Below are 20,579 nucleotides of genomic sequence, written 5' to 3'. Positions count from 1 at the left end.
ATTATAATTTACGAGATAATACCGGAGAGTTTATTTTTTTTTTCAAATATGTTAATATTTTTTATTTTACAATAACAAAGTTATCGAGTTTTTCCCGAAGGGTGAAAAATTGAAATTTCGTAAACCTTGCCAGCGTTACCTTGGTAAAGCGATTAACTAACGAATGATGGTTTGATTCCGACTATTCCAGCAACGAGTTATGAGACACACTATTATTCAACTTTTTCGAGATTTTCTAGAGTAATTGCATCTCAAATCAGTCTCTCACACGTCGCTGTCAACCGTTGGGCATCACTGTGACCTCGTTGTGGCGAATTTTGTGAAAAGATCTTGGCTTACATCCTTACAAGATCAAATTGACGCAATAACTGAAGCCACTTAACCACCAGAATCGTCGTATGTTCGTGAATTGGGCTGAGCGACAAAAAAAAATTACGGTTTGGTGCGGTATATGGGCCGGCGACGTCATTGAGCCGTACTTCTTCCGTGATGATCAAGACCTAGACGTTACTTTGAATGAGAATAGCTACCGCTCAATAATAATCGAATATTTTTGGCCGGAATCGGTTGAAATGGACTTGGACAATATGTGGCTCTAACACCACGGCGCCACAGCGAATGACAATCGATTTATTGAAAACCAAGTTTGGTGAACGTGTTATCTCACGAAATGACCTAGTCAATTGGACGTTTCGGTCGTGTTATTTGACGCCATTAGACTTTTCCTGTGGAGCTACGTCAAGTCTATGGTGTATGCCAACAAGCCAGCGACGATTTGTAAATTTCGTATGAATATCGAACGTGAAATTGCAGCAGTATCGGCCAATTTATGCCAGAAAATTTTCAAAAATTGAGTTCAACGTGTGGACTTTTGCAAGGGTGCTCGTGGTGGCCATGCAAAAGAAATCGGCAAAGTGGCATCGAATATACTTTTACAGGAATAAAGAACTTCATTGATATCCCAAACCGTTTTGCAGCGCTCTTTTTGGAAAACCTGTTATAATACAACATTGAGTTTTGAAAAGAGATTTCAACTCTTTCTTAAAAGAAAGTTTAATACGAATTGACCCTGCCTTTGAGAAAAATATTGAGGATTTTGAATTCAGGCGTGTATCATCTAGGAAGTTCATCAGCTTAGATTTTGTGGTTAAAGTCGAATAAAATTACATCAGTATTAGTCGTCCCGGACTTTGGATTAATCATCTAATAGGAGTAGGGGCAAAAATAATAGGCAATAAATACAAAGAAAAACTTTTTTTTAAAGTTATAATAATTATTTGTGTTAAAATTACTCGCTAGTTTTGAGTTTTGTTTAAAACCCGGTGCAGATGGAATCAACAGAGTGGAGAGCAAAATTTGGCGAAGTGTTATAGTAGATCATTATCCCTGAGAGTGTCAAATCTTAAACCGATTGTGTGCTTTCTTTTAAAATATATAATTCCTTAATAACATTCAAATTAAATACAGGAAAGGCCTAGGAGTTTTTAAGTATCAGATAATTTATTGAGAAGCCAAAGAATTCTCTTGGTGCTGTAAGCGGGGCCAACAACCACGAAACTTAAGTATTTTATTTACGCAATAATGTTAGTTAGTAAAATTCTACTTTAACACGCCTTACTTTAAGAAACGGCAGTTATCAAAGACACAATATCATTTCTCTTTTGGTAGCAAGAAAAACCACAATAGCCTGGATACCGCACAGTTTTATATGGCGAATTTTTTGAAACTCTTGCACAAAAAAGCACAATGATAGGTTATCAAACATCAACAAGTTTTGGCTTATGTTTACCGTTAAGTTCATTTCCCAAAAAACTCCGACAAGAAAAGTTTCCTTGAAGCTTATACCTGTTGTTCAAGTGATTTTCAAAGTGTTTGCAATTGAGCTTTTGTGCTTTAGTTGTTATGTAGTGATGTTAAGCACCTGATGATTGTGTACCCACAGATGGCTCACCATTCTTATAGGAATAATTCTAATAATGTTAATTTTTGGCAGTAGGTTATTCACTGTAGCTGTTTGTACTAGAAAGGTCATTAAATTATGTATTATTTAACTAAAAACTGAAGAAAAAGGAAGAGATTTTATTAGAGTTTCGGGTGGCGAAAAGACCAATTAACAGTTATTTGAGTTTGTCGGACGGTATAAGAAAAACGGAGTATGTCATATTTGACTACGCTTTTATATGACAATATGTACAATCTATATTTAGGTTATTAAAACTTCAATTTTGTAGAAGATATTTAACCAAAAACAATTTCTGATATCCGCATAAATTTCTGATTTAAAACTTTTTACAAAAAATTTTAAATAAGTCTTAATAGTCAATAAAATTAATGCATAGGGTTACACGCCTGTATGTATGCAGTAATAATAAAATCAAGCAAACTTCACTGAATTCTTCCATCACTGGACTTTAGAACCATATTTTTATAATATAGGTAGTTAATAAACATTGATTGGTAAACTCAAATGCCAGAAAGTATACAGTATCATTAGGGTCATGGGTTGTAATGGGGTATAGGGGTGTAGTTATTTATTTATTTATTTATGGGGTATCATCATGCCTTTTGGTAAGCAGATACAGTCGTAGAGCTATACCCAATTCCTGCTCTTGCGTCCTCGCTGCTCAACCTCACATGGACGGCTAAAAGAGAGGAAGATTCAGCGGAGTCACTCGGAAATATTCGGTTTAAGGGTTCACTGAAGTCCAATTGCAGCGTAAGTTCACCAAAGGTACGTCGGTGAACGGGAGACGGTTTTGAAATAAGCGGCTCGATATATAAATCTCTATACTGCACGCCTAGCCCCCAATGAAAATAAAAAAACAGCCTCGGATGAGAGACCCGCATAGGAAAATTCATCAAGCTACCTGGCTGTTGCCAGTGTTTTAGAGATGCGTATGCTTTGAGGTCAAACATTAACTCGGATCACTATCTTGTTGAAGCCAAGATAGGTAGCCGCCTATATGCAGCAAAATATGTAGGTCAACAATCATAAAGAAGGTACGAAGTGGAGAAGCTGCAATCACAACAGATAGCCGAACATTTTATGCTCGACTTGCACCCCTGCTTTCTGAGAGCACTTATCAGCAATTCGGTATAAAGGAAATGTAGGACGGTATCTCAAGCTCCTTACTTACATCTACAAATGAAACCATAAGTTTTCGGAAAAGTCAAAAGAACAGTTGAAACGATGAGGAGTGCTGTGTTCAGTGGAGAGAAAACTGATTACTTTGCACGCAACGTTACAGTCGACGGCGACATGTGCGGGATGGGTTACATACCGAGAGTTGAAGAGTACGAAGGTATGACAAGCGAGAAGACAGCAATGCTCGAAAATTTTACGAAAAGATGCGGCGACTAACAGAAGGAGAAAATCATGAAAGATTAACAAAATTTCGAAGCAAAACTTGCTTTTGTTCATATATTCCACGAAATCCATTCTTTGACCTCTAATAGCGCTCATAATACACGAAAAATTTCCATTGTTTCTTTAAAAAAACTATTTGCAGCCTTTGAGCATTATTATACTTGTACTTGGCATTACTTTCTTTTATGCTCCTACATAAAAGTTTGCTTTTTCGGCATTAGCAGAACACAAAAAAGTTTTGCATACTTTTAGCCGCAATAAACAAATATTGCAATAATTTCGTACCGAGTAAGCTACACCAATGGCATTTGCAACTCAACAACAAATTTTTCGTCTACAAATCGCATTGATTTCAAAGTCAATAATTCTCTTTAAGTCAACAAGAACGATGTAGAGTAATGCGCGTTATCATTACGCGCTTTTAGGCGCGCAACCGTTGGTTGGTTTTGTGGCTGTTATTAATGCCCGTAAATTTCAACATTGGCAATAAGAGCGGGAAACTTTTACTTTGCTCAATTTGTTGGCACCCAAAAATATGCAAAGTAGTCATAATTTTACTTTAGCCTGAGGATTGGCATTTGCCTTTTCGATTCTTTGATTTCAGTTGTTCGTGAAATTTCACAACAAAAATGCTTGATAAACAAAACTTTTTTATGTGTTGAATTATTTTGAAAATATTGTAAATAGAAAGTTGGTAGGTTCTAAATATGTTTGAAAAAAAGGAGAAGGAAAGAAAATCGAAGGAAAATTGCTGATTAAAAAGACAAACAAAAGATATGTTGCAGAATTTCAAAATTTCGTGAAAAGCAAAATATATTTTTTGTTAAATAAACAAGTAAGGTGTATTTGCATACCAAAAATAATGCTTGCGCCAAAAGGCATGCTACGCTTTAGTAATAAAAAAGGTAAATTATGAAGCTAAAAATTGAATAAGTAAACAGCAAAGAGGAAGTGGCAATTTACATAAACCTACAACAGCCACAAAACTAATGCCGACATTAGTGAATTTATTAACCGCATAGCTTTCATACCCTCCACAGCTTTGCATAAGCTCTTTTGGTTTTATAGATAACATTATACCCAACCTTATCGATAATTTAGCAGGTTTCCGTTTATTTTCCATGTGCATGCGTCTCAAGAAACTTTGCAACATAAATAACACCTCAACACTCGCGCCTCAGCCCCACGCACGGCCAACTTTTCGTACGCAAATAAAGATAAATGAAGGTGTTTGCTACAGTGCATTTGTAGATTACCAAAAGGCCGAAAAGAAAAATGTGTGTGGTTGCCTTTGAATGACTGCAATTTTTTCACCTAATTCCATAGTTTTCGCTGCGAAGAAAAAACTTTTTTCATTTCACCTAATAGCATAGTTTTAGGCGTTAGGCATAAGCTATACAGAGTACTAGCGCTTTTGTGGCGCGCGGTGGCGGAAATTGAGTTGAAAAAGTTCGTCAAACAACTATATTTGCTGGGCATGCGAATATTTTGCGTCCATTGAGAATATTTAAATCTCCCATGTCCGAAATGGGCTCATTAGTTAACTGTATGTGGGATATGTTTGCGAGAAGTAGGTTGCTTAGATTAATATAATAAAAAAAAACATTTCCATTATCTAATGCATACATTTAGGCACCGAATACACCACAATCATTCACTGCTATTGACCTATGCACTCACGCGTGCGGCTATTATACGCGGCAGAAACCAACATTTCATTAACGCCGCATTCAAAGATCGATTTCAGTTATTACCAGCATACGCTGTTGCCATTAAACTCACACTATTGCTCAGCAGTTCATTACTTTCGCATTTATCCGTCGTAATGTGTAAAGTAAATAATTGCAAATCTTTGCAATCCTCACACCTCGCAACTCGAAGCCAAAATACACACTCGTAGGCGCGCTAATGCTGCCGAAAATCTTACGAGATCGCATTAATTAACTTCACTTCCGTTGTTTTTGGTTTTTTTTTCATGCAAGTGTGGTTGTGGTGTGTGTATGCACTGCCTATTACTGCCTACTTCCGTTGGCGTAGTTCGGCTTTTCTCAATTCTCAGTTTGCGGTTTTTGTGTTGTTTTAACGCCTTGTTAATGTTGTTGTTGTTCTTGAGCGCATTTTCCGCTTATTCATTCAATTTCGCATTAATTCACTACCTGCGTCTTGTTATTGTTTTCCATTGTTGTTGTTTATGTATTGGATTTGTGTTGCGTAATGCGTTATTTTCTTAGCAAAAACTTTTAATTAGCACCATGAGAAGCTCAGGTCGGCATAAGCCAATATATTTACACTTTAATTAACGTTTAGTGAAAATTAATTTAACTTTGCTGTGCATAATTTTTGGCTTGTGTTGTTGTTGGTTTTTGATGTTGTTTTCTTCGTACCAATTTCGATGGAAAGTTATTTACTTATGAGGTGAGAGTTGTGAAAATATGGGGAAAATATAGCCAATGAATTTATTAAACAAGTTCGTTGCCATTGAGATCAATCCGACTCCAAAATATTCCCGATAAACTAAAGTCACATTTGGTGAGAACGATGTTTCGGTTTTCTATCCTGAAACCGTAAACGAGTTTTTTTGATATCTGCCCACAACTATTTTACCTCCTACTAAGACTTCGTTCACACGAGGAGTGACAACTCATTATCGGCAAAATCTTCTATTCAGGTATGCGGTGCACAAAAATAATTCTGATTAGCTAATTTTGGTCCTTAGAAACCTATTTGTAAATAATATTAATATTTGCATAATAAATAACAAAAATGTATAATAAAATTTAAATTTCCGATTTTGGCCAAATTTCGGATTTTTCAGCAATTGTCCCAATACGTTTTTGGTCTTTATAAATTTTCCTCTGATCTTAGATGAATGCCCAAACATATTCAGTAATGTTTATATCGGGGCTCTGCCGAGGCCGTCTGGTCGTATCGTAAAATCCAATCTACAGTTCGAAAAAGCTGATTGCCCAAGACAAAGTCATGGTCCTTTAAAATTGTAGTATAACCGGACTGATTTAAAGTACCATCTCCGAATCTGTTTAGCGGCTGACCTGCATCTCTCTTCTTCTCATGTGGTAGAACTGATCAATAACCATAAAAACCGATTTTTTATGGGTGGCGATTATAATGCTTAACATACTCACTCGGCTCGAAGCTTATAACCATAAAGGGCAGAGAGTTATTGAAAGCTCTTAAAATGACTGAGTGAAGTATAATGTTTACTATTATTTTTTCATTACCAAACATATCTCTTCAAATTATATGTGCATAGAAAACGGTTTGGATATGACTTCTGTCCATGCACCAATATATTCAACACTACACGTAAGAGTTGTTATCAAGGTACCACCACTTACGCTAGCAAATAAAAACAGTGACTGGGAATACTCTGAGGAAATGCTATCCATTGTTAATAATCACGCAAAAAAAGTTGTAATTGCGAGCTAGATAAAGAAATCATGAATTTGACAAACACAATTCAATATGCGGCCTGGAGTAGTACATCAATTAAAAGAAACGTCACAGCAGGTCATAAGTATATCAAAGAAATTAAATAAATGGTTACAGAAACACGCCGATTGCGCCGAAAGTGGCAACAAACAAGATCTCCATCTGACAAAAGTTGTCTTAAAGGCATTTAAAAATATAACTATCGGCAATTATCTGAAAAGTTTATCCAATGACCATAGGAATGATTATGCACTTTGGGAGTGTACAGAGAAACTTTCTCGACCCGTAACTCAGCATCATCCCATCAGAAAAGCAGATCAGTCATAGACCAAGAGCGATATAGAGAAAGCAAATGTTTTTTTAGAATACCTTGAAGGTCTCTTTAAACCATATGACCAATGCAACAGAAATGGAACCTCCTATTTACGCGAATTATACCGAAATTCCTCTAAGAACTAACGATGAGGTTTATGAAGAAATAAAAGAACTGAAGTCTAAACTATAAGCTGGGTTTGACCTTTTTACCAGCGAAATACTAAACCAGCTTCCTTAAAACGTTATAAGTAAAATTACTGCTATAATGAACGCTATTATTAATATACAATATGTATCTATTTACTGGAAAACTACTGGAAAACTGCAGAGGTGATTATGGTCAATAAACCTGTTAAGCCAGCGCATGACATTACTTCGTATCGGCGCTTATCTCTTCTGCCAACACTTCAAAGCTTTTGGAAAAACTTTTGCTGTGCGTCTTAACAACATAGTTGAAGAGAGGAAGCTGATACTGGTGCATTAGCGATTCCAAAACAAAGTCTTAAGATGCGTTGTCAATACGCCTTGGCATGTTCCAGTCACGATCTTGAACGCGATCTTTCTGATTGATTCAGTTGCTGCATCAATCAAAAAATATATAAAGTCTCATACGGAAAGACTTTCTGACCATGTGAAGACTGAAGCCATAGCTCTTGTCGTTCAAAGTAAATGGAAAGAAAGGCTTATGCGCAAAAAACCGTATCACCTTATACAATAGCCAGACTCTCTGCAATTTATTCGCAGAGCAGCATTAATTATTTCGTACAATTCAATAAGCAAAACAAATTATTCGTTGGTTTATTTTCTGTTAACTAGTTACAATGGAAATGAAATAAAAAAAATGGTAAATGTGGTAAAAGTGTTTACTAAACGAGGCTTGAAACTGGCTGTATAGGCTTTTGTATGAAAAATTTCAATTGTTTAATTATGTTAATTAGTTTAATTATGCAAAATACTATTATTTAAACAAATAGATCATGAAAAATTATTTTTAATGTAGCAGGAACATTTTTCTTTGACTTCTCAAAATTTCATCGATTTATCTCCAGTAGCTTATGAGAAAATAATTTTACAATTTTATTGTGTTCTAAATTTCAACCTTCAATAACTTTAAGAAAATAAAAAAGAATTTTGATGAAATATTTATATCACGGGGTATGCTGCTTCTGGTGCAACGGCATACGTAACATAGACCCACACATTTTCAGCTAGCAGCTTAAACTAGCCTCATGGTCGGATAACCATAATATGGAACTGATGGATTGAGATGACTGCAAAAATTGAGATAATGTCTCTTTATTGAATACATGATATGTTTTGCCAAGGAAAAACTTGCATATTTCCCAATAACCAAATAAAAGTATTAGAGGTACTTAATAAGCATCATCAGGACTATTGAAATATCGAAAAAATCTGTTGCATTCTCCTGCAGTTGAGGCAGTACGGAACAGCGTGTCCTCAGTCAAAATCAATGATCATCCAAGTATAATGTTTTAAAATTTCGATAAACATGTACAGTAACTCTAATCGTATCGATAAAGGCCCTTGGAAGTTTATTTCTTAAGAAATGTTGAGGTTTTTCAAAAAAAAATTTGTAATTTTTTCTAAGTAAAGAAAGTTTTGCAAACAAATTTTAAAAATAACCTTTTTTGATACCATTTCTTAATATATCATATATGAATATAGATCTTAACATGGAAGCGGGCTCTCTAGAAGGACAATTTGCTCTAATACTTTAGCTTTTCAGCGTTACAGGACCTTAATAATAAGATAAGGAACACGATACTAATTTGAGACAACCAGACTCTACGTTCACATTATCATTTTTTCTTAGAAACGAGGAGAATATTCACAAACGAAAATTCTCGAAAAGAAAGTTTTGGCAATGTTTCAACATTGCTTGAAATTGAATTATGTTTTAAGATATGAATTAATTTCATTTACATCAAAAGGTTAACAATTTTTAAGATACATTTTTTTTTTGAAAACGTTCTCACAATAGAATAAGCTCTAATGAAAAAATTCAAATAATTATTCGATTTGAAATGAAAGTGATCTTGTGCAAATAAAACTAATGATTTAAAATTTAGCAAAATAATCATATGAATTTTAAATAATTTTACTTTTATTTATGGGAATTCCGCCGCTTGTTGGAATTAATTATACCTCTATGGCTCCAAACAATAGCATCCGTATTAAAATTTATTACCAAAAAATCCAAAACAGAGACGAATGTGTTATGCAATTGACAATTGTCGCTATAATAATCACGTACGTGTTAATTTTTTCCGCAACAAAATGAGTGAAATGCAAAAACAAGTTTCACTGCAACACTGATTGTTGCCACCACATAATGCAGTTGAACACGGCGATTGCCGTTCGTTTCGTTTGCAACTGGCTTTCTGGTTGAAATTGCCACTTGAAAATACATGTATTTTAAAAATTAACTAATTTGCGCAAATTCCGTGAAATTGTCATCAAATTTTAATAATTCATAATTAAAAAACCACGTCACGACAAGCAATAAAACCACAAACTTATTTTTTCAACAACAACAAATGGATGCATTTGACTGAATGATGTATGTATGTACTTGTAAATGTGTGTGTGTCAGATCATGCCATTGAAATTTCATTCCCTCATCGGTTTTGAAGCTCGAGCCAGTGTGGTCGGCTGACTGACGTTGTCACAACAACAGTCAAACCATAAAATGGCGTAGAGGCGCATAATCAGCGGCGAATATGATGGCAAAGCCTTTTTATTGCTGAAAGGCAGCTACTTGTATACAAGTATTTGTAAACACACAGTGACTTCGTTTACTATAAACGAAATATTTATTTATTTGCCGAGTGCTGACTACAGGGGTAGATGGATGTTGATCATTCCCAGAAAAAAAAATTAACCGGTTTTCAAATCCCTATTCGAAAGAAAAGAACTGGGTTTTAAAAGATTCAAAATACTAAGTGAAATTAGCTGCTTATCCAAAAAGCCCTTCTTTTCCATTACCCCTCTTAGCTTTCAATTTAGTAGTTTGAAAGTTGGAGATTCAGCATCCATACGCATGACAAGTACAAATTAACATAGCGACTGTTTTATGGCCGATTTAAAGTCCGTTCAGCTCATAATTCTAAGGAGATCTTTCACTGCAGAATTTCTAGAGCCATCACAGCGGATTTGCGTTTTTAGATGATATAGTTAATCGACTATGGTATGAGCGATAACTACTATTTGTATTATTAGTCAAAAGCGGATTTTACTTCTCAAATGGTTTGACTAAAGCAAGACCCACACAAAATGGTATAATTGTTTTTATTGTTTGGCGGCAGTTGCTGAGTCATAAAAGTTCTGAAGATTTTTAATCATATCCGTCAAAGGGGAGGGTAGATAAAGGAAACCAAGCATCTTCTTTTCTTCGTACATAATGCTTACGCAGTCGTTCCTCCTTTTCGCTGTTTGTCGCCAATTGGTGATTCCAATTGTAGACAGGTCCTTCTCTACCCGGTCTTTCCAACAGAGTGGAGATCGTCCTTTTTCTCCTTTTCCTCTGCTTCCCTGACGGGGAAACTGCGTCGAATACTCTCACAGCTGGATTGTTTTCATCCATTTGAACGACATGACTTAGATGGAGAGCCGCTGTCTCTTAATTCGCTGAATTATATTAATGTCGTCGAATATCTCGTACAGTTCATCGTTCCATTGATTGCGATATTCGCCGTTGCAAATGCGCAAAGGACCATAAATCTTCCGCAGAACATTTCTCTAACCGGGCGCCAAGTCGCGAGTGTGACGACTGTTTGATGACAGGAGATATTTCGTCTCCCCCTCATTCCTTACCAGACCCATTTGATTCGCTTCCTTATCCAGTCTGTAGAAAGCAGAACTAACACGCGGTTGCGGTCAATGATATCAATATCATCGTACCTTTTCTGTTCCGATCTACAGCTCGTATTATTTTCTCCAGCAGAAGATTGAAGAAGTTTCCTGATAGTGAGTCGCCTTGTTTAAAACCATGTTTGGTATCGAACGGCTCAGAGAGGTCCTTTCCGATTCTGACGAGATGGGCACTATTTTGCCTGCACTTGGAAATATTTTACAAGTGCTGATTCGGAAGGTCATAAATATTCATTCAGAATATTCCGTGGATGCTTCTTGCTTTATTCGTAAGAATGCTTAACGCTAGATGGCGCAATCTATGTAATGACAGTTCAAATGGATTGAACTTTCAATCGGCAGGTTTGTTTTATACAACCATATCTTCTTACAGAAAATTGGGAATTCTAACACTATGTTAGTTCTTAAGTCATCAAGCCATAAAAAATAGTGCAATATGAGAGCTTGGGCTTAAATAAAGTATTAATTTAACCCCGAACCGCAATTTCTCAGCTTGGATCATACTCAAAAACTAAAATCGCTAGATCTCTCAACAGTGCAGTTCATTACAATTTCTCTGAATAACTGTAAATATGAATAATATTGCGAAAATCATATATTAGAGCTTTTGCATGCATCACCGTCATTATTATGCGGTCACCGGTGCACACCCCAGTAGCCCAACCGTATGTTGCAACCGACATAAACGGCAACACTGTGTACGTATATAACGGCTCATATAAATAAAGAAATATATGTTACGTGTGCGCACGTATTTACGCGTGTGTGAACCCATTTTGATCCTCTCCATTCAGACACAGAATACACAGAATCATTTCGCGATGAAAATTAAAATTGTTGACAATAACTGTTTTTGCACTGCCTATTTGTACGCTATTCTCGACAATATTGTTACAAGGTGCGTTCCAAAGTAAACAGGATTTAAAAAAAAAAACAGAACAAATGTTTTTTTCAATTTATTTTATTCAAAATAGTCTCCTTCTACTTCAATACAGCTTTTTGCACGGTCCAAAAGCATGTCGAACGAGTGTTTTAGCTCGTTGGCCGGTATGGTCGCCAGTATGCTGGTGCAAGCCTTTTGAATGGACTCTACGTCTGCATAACGCTCTCCTTTCATGGGCAAATGCATTTTTCCGAAAAAGAAGAAGTCGCACGGTGCTATATCAAGTGAACACGGGGAGTGGTTAATGTTTAAAATGTGATTTTTTGGTCAAATAATCGGTCGCAAGCGTCGATCGATGAGACGGCGCATTATCGTGCAACAAATGCAAACTTTCATCTTCGCGATATTCGGGACGAACACGTCGAATACGGCGCACCGAACGTTTCAAAACTCCAAGGTAGAATACCGTATTAACGTTTTGGCCGGTGGAACAAATTCTTTGTGAACAATAAGCTTGGAATCATAAAAACAAATCAGCAATGTCTTCACCTTTGACTTCTCCATGCGCGATTTTTTGGGTTTCGACTCGTCCGGTGCCTTCCATTCAGCACTCTGACGTTTCGTTTCGGGATCATATTGGAAACACCACGCCTCATCACCAGTCACTATATTGTAAAGAAAGTTTTTTTCCTTTCTGACCTGTTTAATGATGGCCTTCGAATGTTGGATTCTAAGCAAATTTTGTCGTCAGTCAATTTGTGCGGAACAAACCGTGCACACACCTTTCGTAAGCCCAAATGTTCAGTCAAAATGCGATAAATCTATGTTTTAGAGCTGTCCAATTCCATTTCCATGAATTTCCATAACGATTTCGGCTGATTTTTTAAGAATTCCATGAATTTCAATGATGATTTCGGCTGATTTGAAAACGTTGAAACCACTCGTGCACTCTGCAATTGGATAGGCAATCATCGCCATAAACTTGTTTCATCAATTGAAACGTTTCGGTAAAAGTTTTACCAATTTTAAAACAAAATTTAATGTTGGCTCTTTGTTCGAAGCTCATTTTCGCACCGTTAACACAAACATACTGAGACTTAAAATGCAATAACTTCACTTCCAATCAATGAAATGTCATGAAATTCTCACTGGACAATCGATAAAGATAGCAGATTCTAACGCACCAGTCGACATACAGATGGCGCCACCAGGGGACGCTAGATTCAAAAAGTCCTGTTTACTTTGGAACGCTCCTTTTGGTACTACTACTGCTACCGTTACAGTTTTTGTTGCCGCAATGCGTGGCACTCACATTCGCCTGCCGTCGGCACTTCTGCCGCTGACCACATTTCATTTGCAGTAGCAGGCAATATGCAACGTGCAGTACTTATAATTGTGACTGTTTGTTGTTGTTGTTTGCAGTTTAGCAATTCGTGACTGGCGCAAAATTACACGCATTTTCACAGCAGATTAAAATGTATACCATTTTCACGCATGCGAAAATTACCGCGAAATGTTGCAAGTGCAATATGCTAAACTCAAACATATGTATATGTACCATAGAGGGATGCAAGTGTGTGAGCAACATGAAATTAAAAGTAGAACCATATCCTTATGTTTTTATACACATTCGTTAAAATTAGTACAAAGGTTTTTATTGTCGATATTCTCCTAAAATTTTTACTGGATCGTAAAGTTGCATAGTTTTGTTCTACTAACGACAATTGCATCAGCGGGGAGTAAACAAGTAACCGAGGTATGAAGGCATTATTTCATGTCATAAAATAATAATATTGATGTTTTCCTTTTGGGAGGTTGGGCCCGACAAGCATTTTCAAGAAATCAAACTTTGCCCAAAGTACAGAGGAAACCATTATGTATTTCATAAATTATTTTTACCAGATCAACATACCCGACTTCACTAGAACTAAATTCATGTAATAATATAAAGATATCAACTGGAAGTGCATGTCATATCATTCACGAATATTTGGGTATGAGAAGGTTATTGCTTCGAATGCCCTCCACATCTATATTTTTCTCCAGTTCTGACCCCAGCGACTATTTTCTCAGATCTCAAAAGAATGCTGTCTGGGAAGAAATTTTTGTCGAATGAATTGGTGATCGTCGAAACTAAGACTTATTTTGACAAATCGGACTACAAATATGGTATCGAAAATTTGGAGGGTCGCTATAATCAATATAAAAATCTTTGAAGGGAACTATCTTGAATAAAAAAGCGAATTTTGCCAAAAAAATGTGTTTTATTATGGTATATCTTAATATCTTGGTGAAATCATCTACTTTGCTTTTCACTCACATCTCCTAAATTTTCTTGAAAGTATCGACTACTTTGGGTGGGAATGAAGAAAATGTAATTTTAGACCGATTAAGTAACCTTGAAATGTTTTTAAAATTCTTTTGACGATTTGTTCGTAGTTTCACTTAATTACAAAGACAGTTGTCTGAAAATTTCTGTTTGACTTCTTTATTGGCAATCCACAATTCTCTTTGAGTATCCGTCGTTGTGATGAACTATGGATCTTCCTTCAGGCGTCGAATATTTGGCTCCTTCAATTCTATGTTCGACAGACCTTGAAATTTTAATACTAAGTATATGAATCAATTTCTATCCCTAGTCTGTGACATTTCAAATTATTTCAACAATCCCAGCTTTATGGAAAGGGGTGGTATATGAACTTTTTGAGGAGACACCAAAGTTTCATGTACGACGTTCGCCAACTTTTAGCTCCTAAGAGGCCAACACTTTTTGGTTCAGTAATTTGCTTGGTCTCTAATATCCCAAAAACACATAGAGCAAAGGAATTTGGTAAAGCCTGCTTGTTATCAGAGGGATATGCCTAATTTTCTTAAATCACAGCCCACTTGTCAACCGTGGTCTTCATGTTTTAATTTGTAATTTAATTATAATTCAAAGTTCTTAAAGGTTTCGTTGAGATGTGCTGAGTGACTGAGAGTAATGGAAGTGTGTAAACCGCCATTGGGAAGCAAAATTTATTTTTGAATAATATGTCCAACAAACCTTTGATATTGGTACAAAACCCAACTGGTTCTTTGAGATGAATAGCTGATGGCAGATTGGGGTATGAAATTGTCCACTACCGTTTGGAATTATACAATTTTCAGAGAAGTTATAACCTTCTTTATGCTTTTTTTGCTCGCACCCTTGAGTTTACACTCTTCTGCTCAGACGACATTATGCTATATTGAAGCAAGATCTATAATCCAATGATAAGTTAACACGTAGTTGTACCAGGCCATTGTCACTATCGGAGCGGGCACATTCAGGTTATAATAAGTTTGTTAATTTAGTTTTAAAACCTAGTGCCTAGTGATTTTAACACTAAGGATTTAGTAATAAACTTCATAGCCCAAACGTCGTGCAGCTATGGTTAATATAGTATAATCGACACTATTAGGTAGTGATGTCACAAGAAAGGTTCTACATCATCAACTGCTCTATCTCGTGGGAAATTTCTTCTAGGATCCATGGAAGATCAAGTTGACACTACAAAGCTTATTATGAAGATAAATTAGTTTGAAATAAGATCAACTCCGGAACGGGCGGACTCGAACTGTGCAAAATAATAGAAATTCACATTTTCTTAAGTACTATGTACATATGTAGATCAACCGATACAATCTTCAAGAAGAAAATTTTTAGAATTAGTAGACATTTGTCAAATATTTGTAAATGATTTAAATAATATTTAGAAGTCTGTATCAGTACAAAAAAAAGAAGATTCACCAACTTAACAGTTACATATTATGTATATTTATTTTGAAGCTAAAACACCACAAGTTCACAGATGATCCATCAACAAGAACTTTTTTAAATATAACTTTTGCTGAACATATTTTTGAGATTAATTACAGAATTCTAATTGCGTGGCCTGCCCCACACGTTTCGGATACTGCCAACGGTAATACAAGACTTCTCCAACAAAAGCGATTAGTGCCAAAGTCAAGCAGCCAAAGTATTGAATGCATATCCAGAAGAAATCGTCTAAAACTAAGGGTCTTCCAGAATCTAGTGGCTTACTTAAATCCTCGAATACCACCAACTTCAATTTGGCCAAAACAAAGAAGTTCAATGATATCCACTCTTTTATAATGCCCGACGAATGTAGACGTAATATGACGTCATTTAACAAATCACGATAAGGTAGATCTGGGCGCGTCGGTAAAGAAATTATGGAACTTTTAAAGAAACAAAGATCGGCATTGAAATAGAATATTGGGCGATGGAAGAGACTTTGATGAAACTCGAAGACCTCCCAACGGGCATTTGATACGGGATACACATACTTCATGTTCATCGAAGAACGATGCTTCAACCATGTGTTGTGGTCATCCATGATTTCAAAGAGGCCAGGGTGCTCCTGTACGCTGCTGTTCATATCTAATATAAATTTTTCCTTGGCAGATATCAATACCTTGAGACCAGCAGCTTCCATGTCGTCGTAAGTGCCATACATCGGTTTTAGAGGCGGTTGCGTTAGATAGGATTGCAGATAAGCCTGATATGTCGTATTAGTGATGATGCTCATATAGCAAAGTAAGAATATGATAAGTTTCACTTTTAGATTAGGTTTCAATACCGGCACGAAGGATTGCGCCAAAATGCCGCGTATACTTTTATCATTCAAAAAGAGATTAATAAAATTGATTTTCATGTGCGGATTGAGATGTGTAAGCAAAGCGGCGAAAATCACAGTAAAAACGAAGATACAAAACAGTGTTGGTAAACGCACGATGCCAACGAATAGCTCATTAATTGGCACATTTTCGGGTAACGGCACCATATAACAATAATCCAAGTGATGCACTGGATAGGACATCTCTTCCTGGTCTGCTATAGACATTGGAAAAGTCAAACCCGCAGCAATGTCAACAGTGCTGTTCAGCGCCAACTTCAATAATTCACCGAAGTACGTAGTTTTACCTATTTCAAAGGGATGTTCAATCGCCAGCGTTGCATTTAGTTTGCTTGCAAATATTCTCACCAATCTGCCGACGTAACCCTCCATTTCCAGCTTGCCATCCGCTTTATAGTAAAGCATCGTGCGTGGTTCCAGCTGATCGGGGTACGTCAGCATCTTCGTGCCATGCATATCGCGAAACTGATGTTCAAAGATCGCGCTATTAAAGCCAGCAGCTAGAATCCTCTCTTTATAGCGTGGCGCATCAAGCGGAAACTTATTGCAAGTATAAAATTTCTTACTCTCAGCAAAATCGTTTTGTATTATTAATACATTGTAAATATCTTTAGCCATGGCTTTGCTGCAGATTTCTTCTATTAGCTGTAAATTTGTCGCATGTGCCGCATAGGCAACGATGCGAGTTTGCTTTAAGCCATGAAACACATTGATTTCCTCGAACGCTACGCCTATATTTTCATGCTCGAGACACAGTACAATGACTAATTCTTTTGAAAATGTTGATTTGTATTTATATGTCAACCGTTTATTCATCACCACCACCGGTAATGACAGCTCTGGAAGAAGTTGCTCAAAAATACAATCTTGTGCTCGTGTCTTGCAAAGTGCTACGGTATTATAATCGCGTTCCTCGCGCACGTTTTCGAGCAGTTTTAGCAAATCTTTTGCGAGGTTTTCATTAAAGCCCGTACTTTTAGGTAGTGCACTCGCTATGACTAAAGTCCTTCGAATGGCCAATAATATTATAACACATAATAAATGCTTCGTAAGCTGTCCACTTAGCATGCTGGAAGTTGCAACTGCACTATTTAACCGTTTAACTAAACTGTTTGGACACTATTAACCCCATTTAAGTGGACATTTGACGCATGTTTTGACCCATTGCGTGCAAATATTTGCATTGAAATTAGTTTCATAAACATTTTGTGTTGTTGTTTTCGTTGTTTGACAAGTCCTTTTTCATGTTTTCTATGCGAAAATAACGTACAGGTATTTAGAAATATTTTTTGTTTGTTAAAATAATTTCATTATAGACTTTTGCAAATGTGCCTGTATATACATTGTAACAAAAAAGCACACAGAATTTGTAAATAAATTCCCCGAGTAAAAAACATTTCAAAAAAATTTCTTTTTTTTTCTATGTTGGTAAGGCTGTCCTTAATTACTATGCTAAATATGAGCATGATCTGTCAACCAGTTTGTTTACAGAATCGAATTTATCGAACAAAGAATTTGTCTTAAATTTTGTATTTGCAACCGAATTTCATGTGCGGAATCATTGCGGAAAGGCTTACGGTGATTCGGTTTTATCAAAAACACAAGCCTATGAGTGGTACAAAGTTTTCAAAGACGGTCGGGAGATCGTCGAAAAAATTCCTCATTCAACTGATGATGAAAATATTAAAAATTTGAAGGATGTGGTGCTTGAAAATCTCCAGATAAGTGTTTTAGAGATGACAAGAGAGCTTGAAATCTCTTGCTGGTTCGTTCGAATGATTTTGGTGAATATTTTAGGTTCGAATCTTCCCGATAAAGCTGAATTTTTTTCTTTGGGTATGCTTGATCGTGGGAATTCCGATCACACATTCATAGAGAGCATTAAAACTGACGATGAAACAAAGGTTTATAAGTTTTTCATGCAAACATTTCAATAACAATCGAAGAAAGAAAACTCGCGGAAAGCGCCTGCAGTCATTCCAAAAGGTGCTTATGAAAAGTGTTTCGAGGACTGGAAAAATCGTTGGCATAAGTGTGTTATATCTGGTAGGGATTACTTTAAAGGCGACAAAATAAATACTCATGACTAAATAAATATTTTGCATTTTATTTACAATTTCCGGGTACGAACTAATCCTATAGTCGACAACGAAAGATTAATCAAATAGTGGACGATTTACGATTCTCTGGATACTGCAATCCGAATAATGCCCCAGGCGTTAATCTGGATAGTTGATTAGTCGAATACCAAGAGTTTTTGTATGGTATGCTATACGCTAGATTGGTTCGATATCGACGGTTCCGACAATTGAGCAAAATTTCATAGTGATATATCAAAATCTGAAGGAAAGTTTGCGTATATATAGACAGATGCAAATAGACATGGCTAAATAAACTCAGCTCGTCACATATGGGGTCTCTGTCGCTGCCTTTGGGACGTTACATACTTATTGGAAATTGAATATGTTATACCCTGGTCTCTGAACTGAAATTATGGAGGAAATACTTCTCCACCCCGCTGAATGGCAGTGAAAGCATAACGCCAGGAGATGTTGAACCCGATGAACCCATCGATGACGCTGGAACAGACACTCAACTGCCGGACCATGAAGAAGTTAGAACAGTAATTACCCGTCGGAAGAATGACAAAGCGGCGGGGCGATGAAATGCCGGCCAAGCTATTCAAATACGGCGGCGAAGAATTGACTAGGAGCATGTATCAGCTTTTTTGTGGAAAATGGTAGGATGAAAGATTGCCAGACGATTGGAATTTAATTGTGCTCTATCCAATCCACAAAAAGGGAGACCCTACAATCTGCGCCAACTATCGTGGGATAAGCCTATTCAGCATCGGCTTTAGGCCTAGAAAATCAACAACTGACCAGATATTCATCATGCGCCAAATCTTGTAAAAGACCCGTGAAAAGAGAATTGACCCACATCACATTTTCGTCGATATTAAAGCTACTTTTGGCTGCACGTATAGAAGTTACTTTTATATTGGCATGCCTGAACTAATAAGTCTGTGCAAACTAACGTTGAGCAATATCAAAAGACTCGTCAGGAACGGGAATACCTCCCCGAGCCATTCGATAACAAATGAGGTTTCGGACAAGGCGACTTCCTTTCGTGCGACTTCTTCAATCTGCTGCAAAGCTAAATAGGGAAGGTACGATCTTCTACAAGAGTGTACAACTGCCGGCGTACGCTAATGTTGGATAAAGAACCGATGAAAATAGGTGTAGTTTTGAACGAGGGCAAGACGAAATATCTGCCGACATCAAACAAACCGTCGTCGCGACTTTGTTCCCAGGTATTTACAGTCATAACTTCGAAGTCATAAATAATTTCGTCTATCTTGGAATCAGTATTAACACCAACAACAATATCAGCCTCGAAATCCAACGCAGAATAACTTTTGTAAAAAGATGCTACTTCAGATTGAGGAGGCAATTGAGAAATAAAGTTCTTTCTCGACGAACAAAGACCACAAGTCACTCATCATCCCCGCTGTATGGTGCAGAGGCATGGACCATGACAAGAGATATACGACGACATTGACATAGTTTAGAGAATAAAGAGACAGCGGCTATGCTGGAGAAGTTATGTCGTCCGAATGGTTGAAAACACTTAATATATTCTAACGTGACCTCATTCGTCAGAGATTGGTTTCGACGTAACCAATTGGTTTCAATATTATTCAAATTCTTCCTCGTAAAGCAAAGAAATGATTATTTCCAATTATAGAGATATATTCCAAATTTTGGGGTATATGCCGATAAAGAGCAAACGATTCTAAAATCGAAGATTCATAAAATTTCTCTCAGATATTTTTGCAGCAATTTTTGAACGTCTGCGTCTATGTATCTGCTGTACACTCTTAAACCATGTTTAACGTAGTACTTCAGAGCTTATAATAAAAATTGCTCTCTGTAATACGTCACATACACACAAATGCCTTAATTTGTTTAATCTACGTCCTAGTGGAATTACT

At 36.6% G+C, this 20,579-nt stretch overlaps 2 protein-coding genes across 4 annotated transcripts in view; both read right to left on the bottom strand.

Annotated features, from left to right (window-relative positions):
- The window catches only part of LOC126757507 (gamma-1-syntrophin), a 150,227-nt gene that overhangs the window by 95,725 nt on the left and 33,923 nt on the right, over nucleotides 1-20,579 (bottom strand). The gene's annotated exons all lie outside the window — the stretch shown is intronic.
- On the bottom strand, nucleotides 15,794-17,653 carry LOC126754460 (uncharacterized). The gene has a single exon (XM_050466428.1). The coding sequence runs from the start codon at nucleotides 17,651-17,653 to the stop codon at nucleotides 15,794-15,796; it is 1,860 nt and encodes a 619-aa protein (XP_050322385.1).

The sequence above is a fragment of the Bactrocera neohumeralis genome, chromosome 4 (assembly GCF_024586455.1).
Source record: "Bactrocera neohumeralis isolate Rockhampton chromosome 4, APGP_CSIRO_Bneo_wtdbg2-racon-allhic-juicebox.fasta_v2, whole genome shotgun sequence".
Lineage (NCBI taxonomy): Eukaryota > Metazoa > Arthropoda > Insecta > Diptera > Tephritidae > Bactrocera > Bactrocera neohumeralis.
This window is presented reverse-complemented; position numbering and strand designations above follow the sequence as displayed.